Below are 19,724 nucleotides of genomic sequence, written 5' to 3' on the forward strand. Positions count from 1 at the left end.
GGGCCACAGGAAGTGACTGAGTAAACTGAACAGTTAAAAGTTGTAACCATTACTCACTGGATCCCAGTTCACCTATCCAGAGCGGGAAGGAGATGATGAGGTACTTGCTGCGTGGCAGGTGCATCCTCACAGCATCACGTGTACTGAAGAACTTGTTCCAGGGGCTTCGCTTGCCCAGTACTTTTGTCTCTTACTACTAAACTTCCCAGTGAAGACAGAAGAACACTTTATTGTCTTAGTTGTTTGCTCATTCATGCTTCTCCTCCTCTCTACCCTTTCTCTCTCTCCTTTCCTCAGACGGCTCAAGGTGGAGGCCACCGAACACTTCTCTATGGACATGCTATATTGCTACGCCATTCCTACAGTGGTATGGTGAGTGGACATCTTGTCTTCGTCTCTCACGTGGCCATGCTGATCCAGGGTCAGACAGAATGTCTAGGGTTCCCTTCCAGCAATGAGAGAAATGAGTTTGAATAGAACTCCTGTTTAATACCCTTGTGCCCTGGTCAGTATTTCTCATTCATAAAATGAAGGCTAGATTCACACATACCAGGCATGAGTTCTATTTTAAATGCCTTTAATAGATTTTTTAATACATGTAATACATTTGATATGCAAATTTTAGGAAGAGGCAAGTATGAAAGCCAAATGTTAAATATTTCCTGTTTCCAATTTTGTTTTATTAAATTATTAAAGGAATCTGACACCCTTTTTGCCTCCAAAGTTACCTTCATTCATGTTCACACACATATACATAATATAAGAAATAAAAAATAAGCAGAGGGCCATAACTACCTCATCATGAAGGCAGAGAGATACAAACGTGCCCCCAGTCACTTGTCTCCTTGTCCTGACAGAGCTCATTTCTAGTCTTTCATTGCAGGGTGGGCGGGAGGCAAAGGATTGCTTTCCCTTTGTCCCGTTGCTCTGAAGGCCTGCCCTGCAACTGCTGCTTGGCCTCAGATGTTGGTAGCTTTCTACTCCTCACAGAAGCATCACAAGTTTTAGAAAAACGCTCATCAGAGATAGGCTGATCGCACCTGACTTGCCCAACTGGACTCTGATACGACTGTACACATTCTGTAATAATTCAGTTTTAGTTAGCAAATAAATAATAGGTTTCGTTGTGATATGCATGCACACACATACACACGTACATTCTGCTTTGTCCTCATTCGCCTCTCTCACTGCTGTCCCTCCTCTGCCCTCACTGGTCTTCTTTGCCCTAAACAGTTCCCTCTTCTGCTTTGATGTCACATAGAGTCTGTTACTCTCTTTTCTCCTCCCCTCTTTTCCTTTTACACCCCCCACCATTCTTATACTTCCCCTTGTGTTTTCATACCCTTTTGCATCACCCATCACCTTAGTCAGAATGGCTATTGTCAAGAAAGAGAAAAAAGTGACAGCAAATGCTAGTGAGGATTCAGGGAGCCAGGATCCCTGATGTGCTGAGTGGCCATGTAAACACATGCAGTCACTGTGGAGTGGAAATCAATGTGAAGCCTCCTCTAAAAAGCTCAGAATAGACTGGCCATATGACTCACAAGGAACTGTATACCATGTGTGGGTACATGCCCGTAAGCTTCTAAGTCAACAGACCATGGATATACTTGCTCATCCATGTCTATGGCTGGGTTAATCATGGTAGCCTCAGTAGGACTGTCAACATTTTGTGGTGACAACTGATCTTGTATTTTTAGTATCTGTGCTGTCTCTCCACCTCCCGGTCTTCCACTGACAAACTGGCCTTTGATGTTGGCCTTCAAGAGGATACCACAGGTGAGTGCACTGTAAGGAAACCCTCTTCAGAGAGAGGCCAGATAGACATGGTCGGAGACATGCGAGATGACTGTTTGTATAATACAGCCAGGAAGATGATGTTGTCTTTGACATTTTTGGTAGAGTGAAAGAGTATATTTTTTATCTTGGTTCTTTATTCCCAGGTAATTGGATAGATATAAAGTTTTGACTTCATATTCTTTTTCTTCTTGGGGCTGAAGAAAGTGCTTGTCCCCTCTCCATTTTGGACTAGCAGTGTGAAACTTGTTGATGAACAGTTTGTAATGTGTTACTACATGACTTTTAATCATTCATCTTAAGACATCCTTAGAGATAAGATAATGGTGTGCTCAAGGTTAACAATCAAACACAAAAGTAGAAAATGAAATTCTTTGTTGCTCTGCCACAGGGCTCAGCCGTACTATATGTCCAAATAGCCTGACGTTTCAGTATTTTGGAAGCAACAAAAAATTTATACAAGCATATTTATCCTTTAAAAAAAAACCCAGATATGAGAGCACACAGTTTATCTGTGTTCTTCCTTGTCACCTTGCTCATTGTACCCCATTAGACCATTTTGTTGCTCATAATGAAAAGGCCTGGCTTCTGGAAACAGCTTTCGTCATAGAGCTGGGGATGTAACTCAGTGGTTGAGCACTTGTCTACCATGTGAAGAGCCTTGTGTTCAAATCTAAACATCACAAAAATGAAATGAAGTGAAATTATGTAACAAGTAGAAAAAGGGATGAAAAGACAGAATCCTACTTTTGTTGCTGTGTTGTTCTTCCCTAGTAGGGATCACCCCTTCCCCCACTGCTCGCCTTGTTTTATCCCTTTAAAAAAATATACATTTTCAGCAAAGATGCTGCTCAGTGGTAGAGTGTTAATAAGTGCAAGGCCCTGCATTCTATGCCTAACACCATGAAACAAACACCATGAAACACACCTGGGGCTGTAATTTAGCATAGTGAGCTAACCTCTAACAAAAGTCTGCAAACCTCAACAATCGAGAGGAAAGGAACTGAAACGGTTTCTCTACACACGAAAGTTGTGAATACTTGATAAGAGAGGTCTTCATCCAAATGCCAAGTTCATGTACTCCATGTAGATAGCAAAACAGAACACCCACATGCAAGGCCCAAATATACATTCTATAATTCATCAAAAGTGGTTTTTCATATTAACTAGATTTTCGTAAAATAACAAAGAGATGATAGTGAAAAAATATATAATGAACCCAGTTAACTTTTGATAATCCTGGGCATAAAAAGATAAATATAATATTCAGATATATATTGCATTTTATGTAAATTCAGTTCTTTACTTTTCTAGTTTCTTGGTTTTTTAACTTAATGGGTTTTAACAAGCAGTAAAATAAGACATTTTAAGTTTGCAAACCAAAACACATGATGTCAAATATGTATTTTATATACTGAGCTGATTTCATGATAGACTAACAGAGCCATCAGCTCCCCTACCTCCAAGTCCTCCCCTTCAACCTTGAGTCTACCCCGTTATCCTGAACCCTGCTTCCTCCCCAGCTTGCTACTTGTGTGTGAATTGCTGAGGTACCTCAGCATTTGTCTTTTGGTTTTTGTTTGCTTTCACCAGAAGACAGATGATCTTTATTTTTTCTTTCTTTTATGTTGATGAATTATCAACTACTGATGCAATGGCTGGGAAATGCTGGGTGCACTATCAGTGTTTGGGTGAATGAATGAAAATATGGATCTAATGAAGAATTTTCACTGGTGATACGCAGTTGAGGCTGGCTTGAGCAAGAACAGCTTAGGCCCAGTTCAACACTGACTATGTGAGTTCCCAGGATGTATCCCAGATGAGTTTACTCATTCATACAAAATTAACCATTGAGTGCCACAGTGTGGTGGTGGCAGGACCTGGGAAAACCCCAAGGTACAAAAGGCACACACACACATTCTGGCACTGGGGAGTTAGTTCAGAAAAAGAGATACATATGTTAATAATATACCACCACAGTATGAAGGCAAAGTTTTCCCAACACAGTCCTACAATTCCTGTTTCTTCTTTGTGGAGAGCATGATCCTCAACCCTGGGTCATATCTAACAGTGCTTTATTCTAATAATTCTGTAATTTCCAGAATTTTATATGTACGATAATAAATAAACCATAGTGGCTGACAGTGGCAAAAAAAAAAAAAAAAAAAAAAAGAAAGAAAGAAAAAGAGACATTATAGCATCGTAATAAAGGGCTGGTGAGGTGGCCTAGCAAGCTTGACAGTCTGAGTCCAATCCCCAGATCCCACAAGGTACAAGGAGAGAAGAGATTCTTGCAAGCTGTCCTCTGATGTTCACACACACACGTTATGCTTTGTGGTGTATACACACATGTAAATAAAAATGAAATAAACCACACACACACACACACACACACACACACACACACACACACACACACACACAGCAAGCTTGGTAAAGGAGGGGAAATGATGGTTGTAGGTGAAAGATGCCACCAGAACACAGCTGGACTTGCCAGAGAGAACCTGAGCCTAGGACTTCAAGGGGGATGGTGGGCAGGCTGCTTTCTGCTTCTGGTTTGAGGGGTGGGACGCCCAAAGGCAGATGGATGTGTGCTTTGTGCTGCCGCTTGCCTTACTTCAGGTCTGTTTTAAGGTACACCCAGCTTTATAGTGCACCTTCTGTCCTAAGAGTCCCTTAGACTGTAGGGACTAAGGCATTTTACAAGGAAGGGAACAAAGCAGAAACAGTGAGATTGTTAAGTCCTTTATGTCACTTTTGAATCAACAAAAGAACATTTCTAATGCAGCTACCCCAATTGGAAACCTCAATTCCTTTTGATGAAAGTCATGTAAAAAGTAGATTTGTTTTTTAATAGGACTGCTTAGGGAATGAAATCACCTTGGCCGTCTGGCATATCTAGGCTTAGGTTAACGTATGCAAATAAATGTCCCTTTCCAGCAGTTCTCATTGGAGAAGAGGCACCAGTTGTCACCCTCATTTCCCATTAGGAGAAAATTGGCATTTCAGTGTGCATCCTACCCTAAGTGAGTTTGGCTGAGTTCTTTGGATTTTCATGATCCGAGAGATGGCTTGACATGAAACCACGGTTCTCTGAAAGCCGCGTAAATAACGTCACCCACAGAAGAAATGGACCTCACGCTAACTGGATCCTCTCTATGTTTCAATCCTGTCATTCACAGGGGAGGCTTGCTGGTGGACCATACATCCAGCCTCAAAGCAGAGATCAGAAGGAGAAAAAGTGCGCGTTGGAGACGACCTCATCTTGGTCAGCGTGTCCTCAGAAAGGTACTTGGTAAGTGTGAGGACAGGGCTGGGGGACTGATGCTCTGCTGAGAGACAGAGATGAAATGATGCTTCAGGGGAAATGTGCTTGCGAACAAGCAAAGCTGAGGAGATGCCTCTTCAAGGCTTGGGCCTCTAGCTGAGGAGTCATAAGTAACTTCTGGGAGGGAGACTTCTGTGGCCTTAAGGGGGAGGGTGGCTCCAGGCCGGTGCTGTTATTGCTCATATCCACAGGACCCCACATACAATAGAAAGAAGGAAACTCCTCCGAGAACATACTGTCCATGGTTTCTGCCTCCAGAGAAGCAGAGCAGGAGCCAAATCGTACTGTCAGATGTCTGCGTGATAACCAGTATGACAGATACTTGAGACAGGCAACTTAAAATAAGGGAAGATAGTTTTGACTCAGAGTTTTAGAGATTCTATTCTGTGGCCAATAGGCATCCATTGCTAGCGACCTGTGGTGTGACAGAGCATCGTGTCGTAGAAGCAAAAGTTCCTCACCTGATGGCAGTGGGGACATAAGCAGAAGGAGCTAAGGGTCCTCCTCATGAAGGCATAGCCTTAATCACCTAACTCTAGGTATCCTCCCAATAGTTAAGGGACCTGGACCCTCAGTATTCCAGGACAGTGGAAGGATGCTGATGCTGACAGGCATCCCCATTAGTCTAAGGATCACTCATCAGTATCTCACATTGTTACTACTATTGATTGGTAATGGGTTGAGGATTGTGGTGATGGGTACAAGGATATACTAGTGGACTCAGTGCGAAGGGTTTTTAGGAAAAATATAAATAAAAAAGTTAAGGTAGTGAATGGACTTTGGGTATCTATGCTGGCCTTGAACTTACTGTGAAGTCAAGAATGATGCTGGACTTCTGATGTGCAAGTGTTTGGATTACAGACATGTGGCACTATGCTTGGTACATGTAGTGCTGGCATGTGGGCTCCAGGTCTTAGACACTCTGGACAAGCACCCTGCTGGCTGGGCAACACCCCTGGGGCCCACGCATAGTTTATTGCATCCTTCATCATCTGCAGTATGGGAATTATAAATAATCCAGCTGATGGTAGGGGCGTTAGGAGACTCAAATGCTGAAATCCAAGTAAATCCAGCTGTCCTTGCATAGTAAGTAGCTGCTATTGTTTGCTTGGGAATTTTGTGCCTTTGCACAGTGGTTAAAGAAGCTGCTGGTATTTAGCTTGAGGAAGAGAAAAAGAGTATTACAAGGAATCTTATGTGAAAGCAGTGGTCTGTATTCTGAGATGATGACATGATTTCAAACGAATTAAACTTTGGTTTCAAGACATACCAGTTAAAAGTGACCATAGAGAGTTAAACTTCTGGCCTTTACTTTTTCTTATCGAGTCTGTGACTGTTGAGCTATTTTTCTTTCACCCCTGAGCTCAGTTAAGGTTAATCCGACTTTGCATTTGAAGAACTAATGGGGCTTGAAGCTGGTGATGAATGGAGGGGCAGCTGATTTCCCTCCATCCCTCCCAGCTGCAGAGGCGGCTGGCTCCCAGACAGAAGGGGGGCCCTGCTCAGGAACCTTCCGCATGTTGGCTTTACAAGTTGGACACAGGTTGATCCCCAAGGAATAAAGGATGTTGGCTAAATGAGTGGTCGTAACTGATCCTGCAAGTACTGTCGTTCTTTACTTTTGCTTTTTGGTGTTCTTATATGAAACGGCATCCTAATCTTTCCAGGACTTTCCAGAAAAGGTTTTCTGTGCTCCTATTGGTCTTTTAAAGAGACTTTTTGCAAAGTGGCTTATGAGTAAGAAGGAAAACAAACAAACAAAACAACAACAGCAACAAAAACCTAAAAAACCCAAGCTTAGCATAGTGAAAGCCAGGCAAGGGGCTGTTATTGACTTAGAATCCACTTCAAACGGAATAAGACAGGATAAGTCACTTGAGGCTTCATTTCTAATGTGTCAGTTATAAAACCTCCCTGGTCTGGTCTGTGCAAGGTTTCTGTCTATGACTTTTTTTTTCTTTTTCTACTCTGGAAACATTGATTTTCTGTTCTCCAGATCACTTGTAGACATACAAAAATCTTATAATCCATAAAACTGTGGTCCAATAACAGAGGAAGGGGAAGCAGGCTACCAGGATGAGACTTGACAGGCTGTGGTCATATGGTGGGGGAGGAGGTCCCCTTCTGTCACAGGCCTAGGGGAGGTGAAAGAGGGAGGGAGGGGGGAACAGGAAAATACAAGTGAGGGGATAATAATTTAGATGTAATCTGAATAAATTATTTAAATAAAAAAATAAATCAGGGGTCTGGAGAGAGAGAGAGAGAGAGAGAGAGAGAGAGAGAGAGAGAGAGAGAGAGAGAGAGAGGAGAGAGAGCTCAGTGGTTAAGAGCCCTTGCTGCTCTTGCAGGGGACCCAGGTTCTGTGCACACGAGTCATGTCAGCATGCACATAGCGGTCAGAGGTCAGCTGTCAGGAGTCGGTTCTTTCCTTCCACCATGTGGGTCATGGGGACTGAACTCAGGTCACCAAATGCGGTGGTATACACTTTACCCTCTGAGCATCTCTCTAGCCTTAGCTTAATATTTTATCAGCAAAAAACAAATAATTAACACATGTTGCTTTCTGAGAATTAGAAATAAGATGCTAATGGCAACAAAAGGGACCAAGCTCACATCTCCAGGCTTGGCACCATAAGCCTCTTACCCACCTGCAGAGCCATCTCTATGGCCCTTATCTTGGGCTTTTCAATAGGAAAAAAGGTGTTTGGATTGCATAATGAGTTGCCAAATTTCCTAAAGCTGCATAAATATATTGATGGAAGACAGGGATCATTAATATTCACAAGTGATTTATTATGTTAGCCAGCTCAACTTGGGGGTGCACCCAAGGCACATGCTCTGTCAGTGAGCCATCAGGCCCACTGGCAATTTTAGTTAATTTACCTTGAGCCCTCTTTTCTGTCCCTGTGCTCCAAGTTAGGGAACCATTGAATATTACATTTAGAAAAGCATCTGCAGCTTTGTCTCCCATTTATCTTTTCTTATATTTGTTTTCCAAAGAAAAAGCTGCAGCCCGAGGGGTAAGATGGCTTGTTTACTCATCTTTCTTATCCTTGGATGCTAATTTATTTTGAACGCAGTATCACCAGGGCCCAAGTGCCTGACATTTAATAAGAGATAAATAAACGAATGAAAAACTGCATCAGACAAGGGCTGAATTCAGAGAATTTTAGAAAAATGTTGGGGCCATGGAGCCTTCTGGCAATCTGATAAAGCATTCTGACCTGCTGTCACAGCAGCTTTTAGAATGCAACAAATAAATTTGCGGGATTAGAGAGGAAATTAAGAGGTCAGAATATAGCTCTATGGGGTTTGGGTTAAGATTCCCCAGAAGAGCTGCGGGTCACTCAGGCCTCTGAGATTTTGTGCTTCTGTCATATAATAGCTCATTCCCCCATAGTTTTGGGATCAGCAGTTTTGATGGGCCCTGCTGTACTGATCCTAAATTGGAGACTACTTTATTTATTTATTTTTTTGACAAATTGCTTAATTGCTTGTTATGTATTTTAAAAGTTAAAATTCATGGGCTAGGAGAGATGCGCCAGTAAGTAAATGGCTTGCTGGACAGTCATGAGGACCCAAGTGCCACCCTCCAGAGCACATGTGAGAAAAGTCCTGGGCTGGAGAGAGGACTCGGTGGTATGGATCACTCACTGTTGCTTTTGCAGAAGGCATAGGTTCGATTCCTAGCACCTATGAGGTGGATCAGAACCATCTGTAACTCCATTCCAGAGGATTCAACACCCTCTTCTGACCTCTGTGGGAATCAGGCATGTATGTAGTACAACACACACACACACACACGCATACGCACACGCATGCACACACAAACACACACACACACACACACACACACACACACACACACACACACACACGCACATCAAAGGAAACAAATAGTAAAGGCTGAGGTAATTAACATTAGATTAAAGGTTGCAGCCAGGTGCCCTGAGTCTTGATACTATGGCCTTACTATGGCTGAGCACTGCCATCTTGCACTTGGATTCCCTAGTGACTGTATTGTTGAGCCTAAGGCTGATTTTGCTTTCATCCACTGCCAACATCCATCTTTGCTTTAAAGACGACTCATCTTGGTTTCAGTAGATGGACCAGTTGCTGCCTTCTGCATATGTAACTGCACTGAGCTCGACTTGGTGTCGTTCCTCTTCAGATTTCTGTTTTGCCATCTAAGCAGCAAAATGAAGAAGAAGATTCTAGAGGTGATGCACCCCTGAGAAGGTTGCTTCTGATGAGCAGGTTTTACTTAGACAGCTCTCTATGGCTTCAGTACTTTCAGAAGGGCATAGTTAGGACTGGACATTCTCATTTTCTATGTGATTCATCTTTGAGCTCAGGAATACTTTACAAATCACATTTCAGTCCCTTCATACACATGTTACTTTTTTGCTGTAGTTGCTCCTGGCTGCCTCAAGTGTGTGCTCCTTGGTCTGGCATCAGCATTTGTCTGCAAACCTGTCCTTCACTCCCCTCCTCAGTGTGTACCCAGAGCTTCAAAGAGAGGGCACTACACTGCACTCTGTGTCCTCATGACTCTGCCCTTTAATTACGGTCAGTTCTTGGCCACATTTTCCCTTTATCAGAGATTTTTAGGCAGCCAGAGGGACCTAGCTACATCCGTGCCAAGCAGTCTGATAGATTAAAATGAAAAATACAAACTGGCTCGTAAAAATATTTTTATTATCTTTAAGACATTTATAACCAAACCATCAACATTATATTATACTTGTATAGATTTGAGGTATGCATCTACTTACTTGGAGACAGTGCATCTCACATAGGAGATCCAGGCTGCATGATCTCACGGCTTCCCTCAACGCCTTTGCCATGAGAACTCCTACCGCTGCCCGTGGAATCAGTGTGTTCCCTCCACACCTGGCAGGAGGAAGCCTGTTCCAGCTGTTTGATTGGAAATCTCTTTTAATAATTCCTGAAGCATTTTGGATGTACTTTACACATTTAAGAAAACCGTACTGATGCATGGCTTTTTGTGTTGCTCACTTATCTCCCACTGCAAGAGTACAAGCACCCTTGGGGTCAGAAGTTCTGTCTGATAACATTCAGCGAAATCTTTCTCAGACAATACATTGAACGACTCAGTAATGAATTAACAAATGGTTATCTGTCCTGAATGTGTATGAACTTTCACTTGGTTTAAAACCAAAATAAAATATAAGCATTAGTATTGTGAATTCTTTTCAGAAGATTTTGGTGAACTATATATGGTGAAAAAATACATACACAATATTTTTCAAATATATATTTGCATGTGTATATATACACAAGTACATATGCAAATATGCACAATTTTCTTTACTATGTTTTTGACATAGAAATAACTCAGATATTTTTTAAAGCTGTACTTGGGAGATGACTTAGTGAGTGAAGTGTTTGACATACAAACACCATTCTTCAGCAGCTACATAAACAGCCAGCTCTGTGGCATGTGGCTGCAGTTGCAGAGCTGGAGGTGGACATAGGAAGATCTCAGAACCTCCCTGCCAGCCAGTCTAGTCAAATTGGTGAGGACAAGATTCAGTGACAGAGACCCAACAGGGAGAGGCAGCTGAAGGCAACAACCAATACCAGCTTCTGCCCTCCATACGCTCGAGTGTTCACACTTGCACACAAACAGACACAACACTTACACAAGAAGAGATGAATAAACATTGTTGGTAAAAGCTATGCTGTTTTGACCTTAAAGGTCTGACTGGCATCTTTTCCTCATTGGCATAGTGCTCTGGATGGCGAGAGATGCTGCCGTGAACCTGTGTCAGGCAGCTTAAAGGGGGAAAAAGAAATGCCTCAGAGAGTTGTGTTGTGTGCTAACCACCACGGGAAAACATACTGTTTTTATTATGGAGCAAGTGGGATGGGATCGATCTGTGAACAATAAAAGTGTTTTCACATCAGAAAAAGAAAAAAAAGAAAAAAAAAAGAAAGAAAGAAAAGAAAAGAAAACCGAGCCAGTAGCGGAGTCTCAGCGGGGACTGAGCATAGGGATGGTGACCCTAAGGTGACCAAGGGATGGCATGCAAGCAAGTTAATAGCTGAAGTTGAGAGAGAGGGGAGGAACCAATTGCCAAACCCAAATGATTGCCTGGGAAACTTGGAAATCAATTGCTGATGAAGTTAATACGTGTATTGTATGGTGTTAGTTTCAAAAGTCTTTTAAATGATTTTTGGTTAACATACAAAGGAGTGCACTTCATTGCAACGTTTACATAGATATCGGACACTTTGCACTCAGTTGTCCTTCTGTCTGTGTCTGCTGTAATTCCCCCTCTGCTCTCCCCGGCCCTTCTCCTCTCTATTGCCCTCCCCTCCTGCTTTCATGAACTCATACTCCTATTCTCTCTTGTTCATTTCTCTTCCCTCCCTCTAGATCTTTCCCTCCTCTCTCTTAGTCCTGTACGGATACATCCATATATGCATGCATGGGTGCATATCATTTAAAGTCCATGTTTTTGGCCTTTCAGAGAAAACACGAGACGTTTGTGTTCCATTCTGTTTTATTTCTCCTTCATAATGGCCCATTTTCCTGCAGATACCATAATATAATTCTTCGTTGTGGATGAATAAAACTCTCTTGTGTATGTGAACTGCCTTTTCTTTATCCAGTGGTTTCTGTTTAAGAGTAAAGAGTGAAATTGTTGCTGAGAATTGTCATCACTACCTACTGGCTATGATACCAAATTGCAGCTAACAGCCACTGAAGGGTTTTTATTTATATAATGGGCTGTCAATATATTATTACATTATCATATGTAGAAAAGCGAATGAAATTTCAAGTGGTGACTTTAATACTATTTTGTCTATCAACAAGCCTTAAGACAAAGTTTCTTCCTACCAATACATTTTCTCACTGTAGTTGTTATTAATTCCTGTGTTTTCTGATTGCTGGCTCATCTGCGGCTGAAACTGAAAAATGTTTAAAGTTACATAGTTAGCTAGTTAGCTTTACTGTCAACTTGACACCGCCTAGAATACCGTGAGAAGGGAGTCTCATTTGAGAGGTTGCCCAAAACATATTGGCCTAAAGGAATAGGAGACTGCCTTGATTTGGAATTAATGTAGGAGGGCCTAGCCCACTATGAACAGTACTATTCCCTTGGCAGGTGGTCCCAGGTATATAACAAAGCTAGCTAAGAGTGGGTCTAGGGGAGTGAGCCAGCAGACATCTTCCATACTTCCTGTTGAGTTCCTATGCCTTTATTTTTTTTATTTTTTTCAATAATGGAGTGTGACCTAGAAGTGTATGCCAAATACATCCCTCCTCTGAGTTCCTTTTGGTCAGAGTGTTTCATCGCAGCAACAGAAAGAAAACCAAAACAAATAGTAACTTCTGTTATTCTTTTTCCTGCTCATGATTTAATTACCTTGATTAGGTTCATTTATTTATTTTTGAGTCAGCGTATGTTGTCTACGCTGGCCTTGAACTAAGAATCTTCTTGCTTTAGTTCCCTGAGTATTGAAGTTTCAGGTGTGTGCCACCATGCCTGTCTAGTGTTTTAATCGTCAAAGAATAGGCACAGTGCATGTTCCTTATGCACATTTCCAGATCAGCCATGTTAGCACCAGGCTGCCTGAGCTTCCCGTACCAGGCTTACAGCAGTGCCTCCTCTTGCCTCTTGCTGCAGCACTTGTCGTATGGCAACAGCAGCTGGCATGTGGATGCTGCCTTCCAGCAGACCCTCTGGAGCGTGGCCCCTATCAGCTCCGGAAGTGAAGCGGCCCAAGGTAAGAGATCCACTTTAATTAAAAGGCTTGTCCTTGATGCAGGGTTGATGCTTATTGCTGAAATCGTGATAATGAGCTCATGGTTAATTAGAGACCTTTCATGTCCTGATATTCTGTCATGCAGAAACATGCCATTTTAGAATCTTGTCTAAACTGCCATCTGAAAGCGATGCCAGTGCTAGACTTCATGTCTTTTATTTTCATGGTGTTGTCAACTTTGGCTGGTTCCTGTGATTTCATGTGCTAGCTCTCTAAGGGCTGTTTACCCCATGTGTGTGACCTCGGGATCCTGCTTAGTTAGTCTAATGTCATCACTTCTCAATTTATCCCTGTGCCTAGAGGCTGCCTCAAGATGATGTTTATGCAGCAGGGTTTCCCAAGGTGATAGCTGCCTTGGTTGCAGTGGTTCTCACTTTTATAGCTTCAAATCTAAGCCAGTGCTTGTGTGTGTGTGTGTGTGTGTGTGTGTGTGTGTGTGTGTGTGTGTGTACATGTATGTATGTGGGTACATGAATATGTTTTTACGTGCATGTAGATGATAGAGGTCAAGAGGGTTGAGTGTTGTTTGCTTTCTGTCACATGTATGTGTGCGTATATGTGCTTGTGTGTGTTTGCACGGGCGCACATGTTCACTCACTTTATTTACTTATTTTTTGATTGGGTCTTTGCATTGGCCTTGATTATGCCAATTAGTAGAGGCTGGCCAGGAATCCACTTGCTGACCAAACAGACTCCAACAGCCCCACATTTTGTGTAATTTAATGGTGATGCTTATGAGGCTGAGACCACACCCTCTGATTAAAATATCACACTTCAGGACCCAAGGAGTCAGCCAATGGCATCCAGGCCTGTGTTTTTGTCACAAGTCCAAGACCATTTTCTAGTCTGGTGTTTCTCAGCCTGTGCAAGTAGATTATTGTAGCAGAGACTCTATCTGGCCTTCAGCATCTGGCCGTGGCATCATGAACCCAAATGACTTTTGATCCTTACAGGGTACCTCATTGGCGGTGATGTTCTCCGGCTGCTCCATGGACACATGGATGAGTGTCTTACTGTCCCTTCAGGAGAACATGGCGAGGAACAGCGGAGGTTGGTACTCAGGCCTGGCATGCTGCACTCGCTTTGATGTATTTGCTGGAAAAATAATAAGCTTGGTGTTTGTTCCACAAAGAAGCACACAAACAAGCCAAAAATAATTTGGCAAGGCATTTACCTTCTGCAAAAAAGTGGTACATCAGAACCCAGACCTTCTAGCTGGCATGCTGGACAAGGCGGGCTCTGTCTTTCATCACTGAAGCAGGCTGTGTCTGTTTCTCACATCATTGGTGAGAGCTTGGCTTTGCAGTCGGCTGACTGGCACAAGGGAAAAGGCAGGATGGGGTGGGGCTTAAGAAATCCTGGCTGTTGTCAGTCTGACTGCCATTGATAGGAAAACAGAAAAGGTTTCTCACAGATGGACAAGCTGTTCTCTTCACTTTGACAGGATTTTCCTTTACTGGGACCAGGTCTGTTTCAAGCACTGACATCACCAAGGCAGACCGCACACATTGGTTGCCTACTAAAACCTCCCACCTCATGACTTCCTGAGAAGGCTTTTCTCTAGTTTCTTAACTACTGGAAGAAGATCTGAGCATCTTTATCTGCTTAAAACACATAGGTAGCATTGAGAAAAATAAATTGAGTGGGAGGACAGAACACATGAAGTCGAACTATTTAAAGTGCCATTAAGTGCCCGTTCATTTTGAGTATTTCTCGAAGACTTAATCTCATGCCCAGTCTCAGAGTGCTCAGGATTTCCTCCTGTCACCTCTCATTTTCCTCAGACTTTACATGGATACTGAGTTGAAATTGTCTGCAGGTACTGGGAGAAGTATACAGCTGTTATGCAAACGTGCCACTGTTTAGTGTGATCCAGCTGCTTGTGGTTTGCCTTGTGAATTAGTTAGCACAGAAGAGGCCACACAGGAGAGGAGAGCTATCTGGTGACATGTTACGTGGTGTTAACTCTTTGAGTGGCCTTTTCTCATGATGCTAAGCTGCGTATTTGGGTAGCTTGTTCAGTAGATGCTTGCCACTCTCATTTAGTAAAAAGGTGTAGCAGGGTCTCTAGAAAACCAGCAGTCACTTCAATAGCTCAGCAAGACGGACTGGGAACCTGCTCCTAGGTTTTGCCTCTCACAGGCTGACTTGGCTTAAGGTGAAGAATGGAGCGCAGCTTGTGAGGAAGTGCCCTCAGCTACAAGTGCTGTGCCACCTATGACTGTGAACCTCCTCCCCCAGTGCTTGGGACTCAGTCCTCAGTGATACCTGTGTGTGTGTGTGTGTGTGTGTGTCTTAGGGAGGTGGAGATATCATGGATGTGGATCTGAGTCAGGAGGGTAAGTGCTGGAGTTTCCAGGTACTTGTGACTCTTTACGAGGGATTGTACAGAGAAGTTTGGCTAGTTAGAAGAGAGGAGATTGTATATTAAGGGAAAGACACATGGGGGAGGGGTCTAAGGAGTATCACACTTTACCCGTGGCCTGGCTCCAAGAAGGCCAAGGTCTACAGTGCCTTTTGTAGGTCATTAGCTTAGTACCTGCCTATCCCATGTTCATGTGATGCTGACAGCTCTCCAGGGTGTGCTCTCTGGAGAGCCATGTGAAACTCATCTCAGCTCGACTGAAGGCCGCTGGTCTTCCAGCTGCTGCCTTTTGTATGTTAGTCTGTGGCATTTCCTCTTCATTTTCTATCCTCCTTTAAAGCATGAGCTAAAATAGACTTGCTGCTTTTAAAGTACTTTAGCCATGTCTTTGATTTATTTGTTTAGTTATGTTTTATTGCACTTACTTAGTGTGTGTGTGTGTGTATGTGTGTGTGTGTGTGTGTGTGTGTGTGTGTGTGAGAGAGAGAGAGAGAGAGAGAGAGAGAGAGAGAGAGAGAGAGAGAGAGAGAGAGAGAGAGAACATGTGGGAGTCAGTCTATTCTGTGTGGGTCCCAATGATCAAATGCAGGTCATCAGGCTTGGTGGCAAGTGCCTATACCACTTAAGTGGCCCAATCCAAGTGATACTGTGACAAAAATGTAACCAGTACAAGCTGCCTTTGAGTGAGTTAGGAATAAGATGCTGGTGGCACCAAGAGGGTCACAGAACTCTGAGGAGGACATCAGAAAGCAATTGGCTTGAGGACTTAATTCTAAACAGAGGACTAAACATAAGAGTCAACGCGAGGGATGAAAGTGTGCTCTGCAATAGCTATCTTCCCTAAGTGATGCAGAGAGAATAAGGAAAGATCAGAAGCTAGATGCATCTGCTGCAGCCACTTTCCTGTCAGCTCCAGGCTCACGGTTTGACTTGCCTCTTGTTCTGTGTGGGAGGAGTGTAGTGTGTGGGGCTGCAGTGGAATCTTCATAGCTTCATAGCTGTGATAGGCGAAGACACTTGGATCAGAGGTGAGACAAGCTGCGGTCAGGGAAACCCATTAGGAAGAGGGCTATCACGGAGTTCATGACTTCCTTTGTTAGTCTTTGTTACCCTGGCTCTTGGTTTCAGGGGAGACAGGGCAGAGGGTGGTGGAGGTGGCTGTCTGTTCGTTATAGGAGTTAAATTAAATCTGGGTGCGGTGAATTCTGGTCTTGGTGCATGGAACACGAAACGGGACTATCCAAGTCTGACTCAGAAAATAAGTGTGCGCTGAATATACATTAGAAAGGCGTGAGGGCAGATGAGGGAAAGCGCATCAATCATGCCTTCACTTAGGTGGAGAGGAACTGTGGGAGCCGGTTGTGACCAGCCTTCCTCCAGCGCCTTCCCCCGCGAAGCTTGGACCCTGTGTTAACGCAACTCTAGGTACTGACCTTGGTTGAATCTTGACAACTTTTCTGCCAATTGAGTCTCAGTGTGTGTTCACCTCAACATACTGAGAGACTCTCTCAAGGTCATAGAGGCAGTGAGAATGCATCTGTTTTCATATCTTTTTATAGCATGTTGACATGGTGCAATTAGATGAACGTGGATGTCAGATCATGACTGTGGGGAGAACATGAGTCAGAGCTAGGCAGGATGGAGCCTTGGGGGGGGATGCTTAGGGAAGAAATGTTCTATGCGTCTTGATTAAGCTGTGAAACGGAGCAATTATATATACATAATGAAAAAAAGACTTCCTTAAAATTAGGTTTATGGAAAGCCTTATGATTTGGACTCTTGTTGACATCATTACATAGACTTTCAAAATTGCTTCCTTTGTTCTCCCCCTAAGCCATAGCCTGTGTCTGAGAGAACCAGAGAAGGCGACAGCCTGCAGGCAGCACTCCCTTAAATTAATATCAGTCTGTTCGAAGGGAAGAAATGCAAAATGATGGCCCAAGCATATATTTGGACCCATTAGAAAAAGAAGTAAAAAAAAAAGATTCTTTTTAAATGGTGAGTTTAAGCAGGGAGCTATGTGAAAGCGAAGCACAACACATCATTTTTGTCCTATAGGCCTTTGTTTGTAATTTTGATCCAGCCATGCTCACTAATTATTTCTTGTTATTAAAATTAAAAGTCGAGTGTCACATGAGATTTGTTCTTATGTAGTAGACATGCCTGAGAGATGGCCAGCGGTAGCATTTGCTTTTGAGCAGTTCAGGAAGATTTTGATCATCCATGCTAGACTGCTCAGTGGGTTAGGCTGTTGCCTCTGCCTGTTCTGCCAGGCCTTTAACAGCTGTAATGATAATTGTAGCAACAGGGGAAGCAGTTCAGTGATGGGGTGTGTCAGTCTAGACACCAACGGGCTTGCTTCCACTTTTTCACAATGAGATTCATCCTCCATGTAACCTATGCATTCCCATAGAGTGTTAGTAGGACCTGTAGGGAGAACAGCCTCTGGTGTGCTGTTCAGCCAAGCAGAATTGACTCAGAGAATGAACGATCAAGGTTTAACTGTCTAGGCATTCCTGTATACTTCCTGCCCATCTTATTGGACAGATAGTTTTGGCAAGGTCAAGAAATATACAAAACTGTTTCTTTTAAGTTCTTTGATTTTTTTTTCAGGGAGGCATTTAGCTGCAAGACTTCCAGTGCACGTCTTATAGGGCCAGCAGAGAAGGTGTAGGCTGCAGAGGGTGTGAGCAGTCAGGTGGATGTCTCAGGGTTAACTGTGGGGATGCTCTCCACATAAGGGGATAAGTTAGAGAGGAACAGGTTCTGGTAACCCATAAGAGAATCAGGTGCCACATGGAGCTTTAGCTGTTGCTTTAAAATAGCCTTTTCATTGTGGAGTCTTCAAATTTAATGATCAAATTTCATCTGGAACATGATAGATTTTGTCGTTATTGCCGATTTTTTCCTCTGGATATATCTCATTTTCACCCATGGACTTCTGTGAATATAATAAAATGTCAGCAAGGATCTTATTTAAATGCAAAGTGCACTATGGGAATTCAGTGTGCCATGCCTTTAAGGTAGTAAATTTTATTATGTTTGTTTTTTGTTGTGCCAGGTTTTGAACCTGAGACCCAAGCATTCTACCATTGACTGACATCTCCAACAAGTTTATAGTTTTTTTTTAAAGCAGTTATGTTAGGAAATGTTACTTTGAATCTTGGGTTTGAAAGCCAATATGGGATGAATATTGTTTAGAAAGCATCATTTTTATTTTGAAAACAGGTTTACCAGATATCTTTTGCATAGCTAAGTTCATTCTACAAACATTGTAAATGACTGCCATATTCTCGATTCTGAGCTCTCTGAGATGTGTCAAAAGAGACAGTGTCTCCTCTCAAGAAGGCTACATTCTATAGTGATACTAAAAACAAGCTTATTTATTCACAGTTATGAGCACACATTGCCCTTGTGCACATAAGTTGAATGCACTGAATAAAAGTTATGGGGAAAATAAAAGGGTGGAAGGGAATCAAGAGGGCGTGGGTATTCCACGTTCTGTGGAAGTGGTAGAGGGAAGGAAGAGGGGAGGGAGGGAAGGCGCTGTGTTTGCATCTCATCACACATTGCATTTGGAATCTTCTTGCATTGTTTTCTTTCTGCCAAGCAAGAGAGTGAAGACTCCTCCTTACACGGTATGAAAATGAGCGATACATTTGCTTCCAGAATGTGACTCAGTAGACAAAAGCTATACTGCATGAGTACATGGCAATAGTTTTACTTCTATGGCTTTTGTAATATGAAAACAAATCAAGGAGCTGTCACTATGATTAACAGATAAATCGTGAGGTGAACTTCATAGAATGATTTGACTGTCTTTCTGTCTAGCTTTGAAGGAGGCACAGGGTTTACAACCCTGCACAACTCTATGACCCAGTTGTAGAAGGACACTGCTCCCAGCTTACTGTTCTGTACCCTCCTGTGTTCCAGCACAGACAAGAGTGAAGCTACTCATGTTTGTCAGCTTTGTGACAGATTAATGATCTTTCTGGGTGTTTTTTGCTTGTTTGATTTTATAAATGAAAAACTACCCCTATCTACTAAAGAATCTCTGTTCCTTTGTCAAATTTGACTATATGTGTATGGGTTCATTTCTGGGTCACAAAGATGATTTTAGTTATTTATCCCATTATATGTAATTTTCTTTATTTTTAATTTTAGAGTGTATTTTTTAAGTTAGGATCTCATAAATCTCGGGTTAACCTTGAACTCAATATATGACTAAGGATGACTTTGAACTTCTGATCCTCCTGCCTCCATTTTCCAAGTACTGGAATTACAAGCAAGAGACACCCACCACACCATCCCAATTGGTTTTCTATGTTAACTTAATATCCTGGAGCTTTTATCTATCATGTAGGTTACTGGCTTCAGGATTTTATGTTATTATTGATGTGATGGATTATATAAAGTTTTCAATGAGAATATGTTGAG

The 19,724-nt window shown here is 42.6% G+C and overlaps 1 protein-coding gene across 5 annotated transcripts in view; it reads left to right on the forward strand.

The window, feature by feature from the left end:
* The window catches only part of RYR2 (ryanodine receptor 2), a 545,494-nt gene that overhangs the window by 219,321 nt on the left and 306,449 nt on the right, over positions 1–19,724 (forward strand). For all 5 annotated transcript variants that reach the window (XM_084782769.1, XM_084782771.1, XM_084782772.1 and 2 more), the window contains exons 6-10: positions 298–372; positions 1,701–1,779; positions 4,980–5,092; positions 12,784–12,883; positions 13,876–13,972. In XM_084782769.1, coding sequence (XP_084638895.1) covers positions 298–372; positions 1,701–1,779; positions 4,980–5,092; positions 12,784–12,883; positions 13,876–13,972 — 464 coding nt within the window. The remainder of the gene's footprint in view (positions 1–297; positions 373–1,700; positions 1,780–4,979; positions 5,093–12,783; positions 12,884–13,875; positions 13,973–19,724) is intronic.

The sequence above is a fragment of the Acomys minous genome, assembly GCF_964271855.1.
Source record: "Acomys minous genome assembly, chromosome: 5".
Lineage (NCBI taxonomy): Eukaryota > Metazoa > Chordata > Mammalia > Rodentia > Muridae > Acomys > Acomys minous.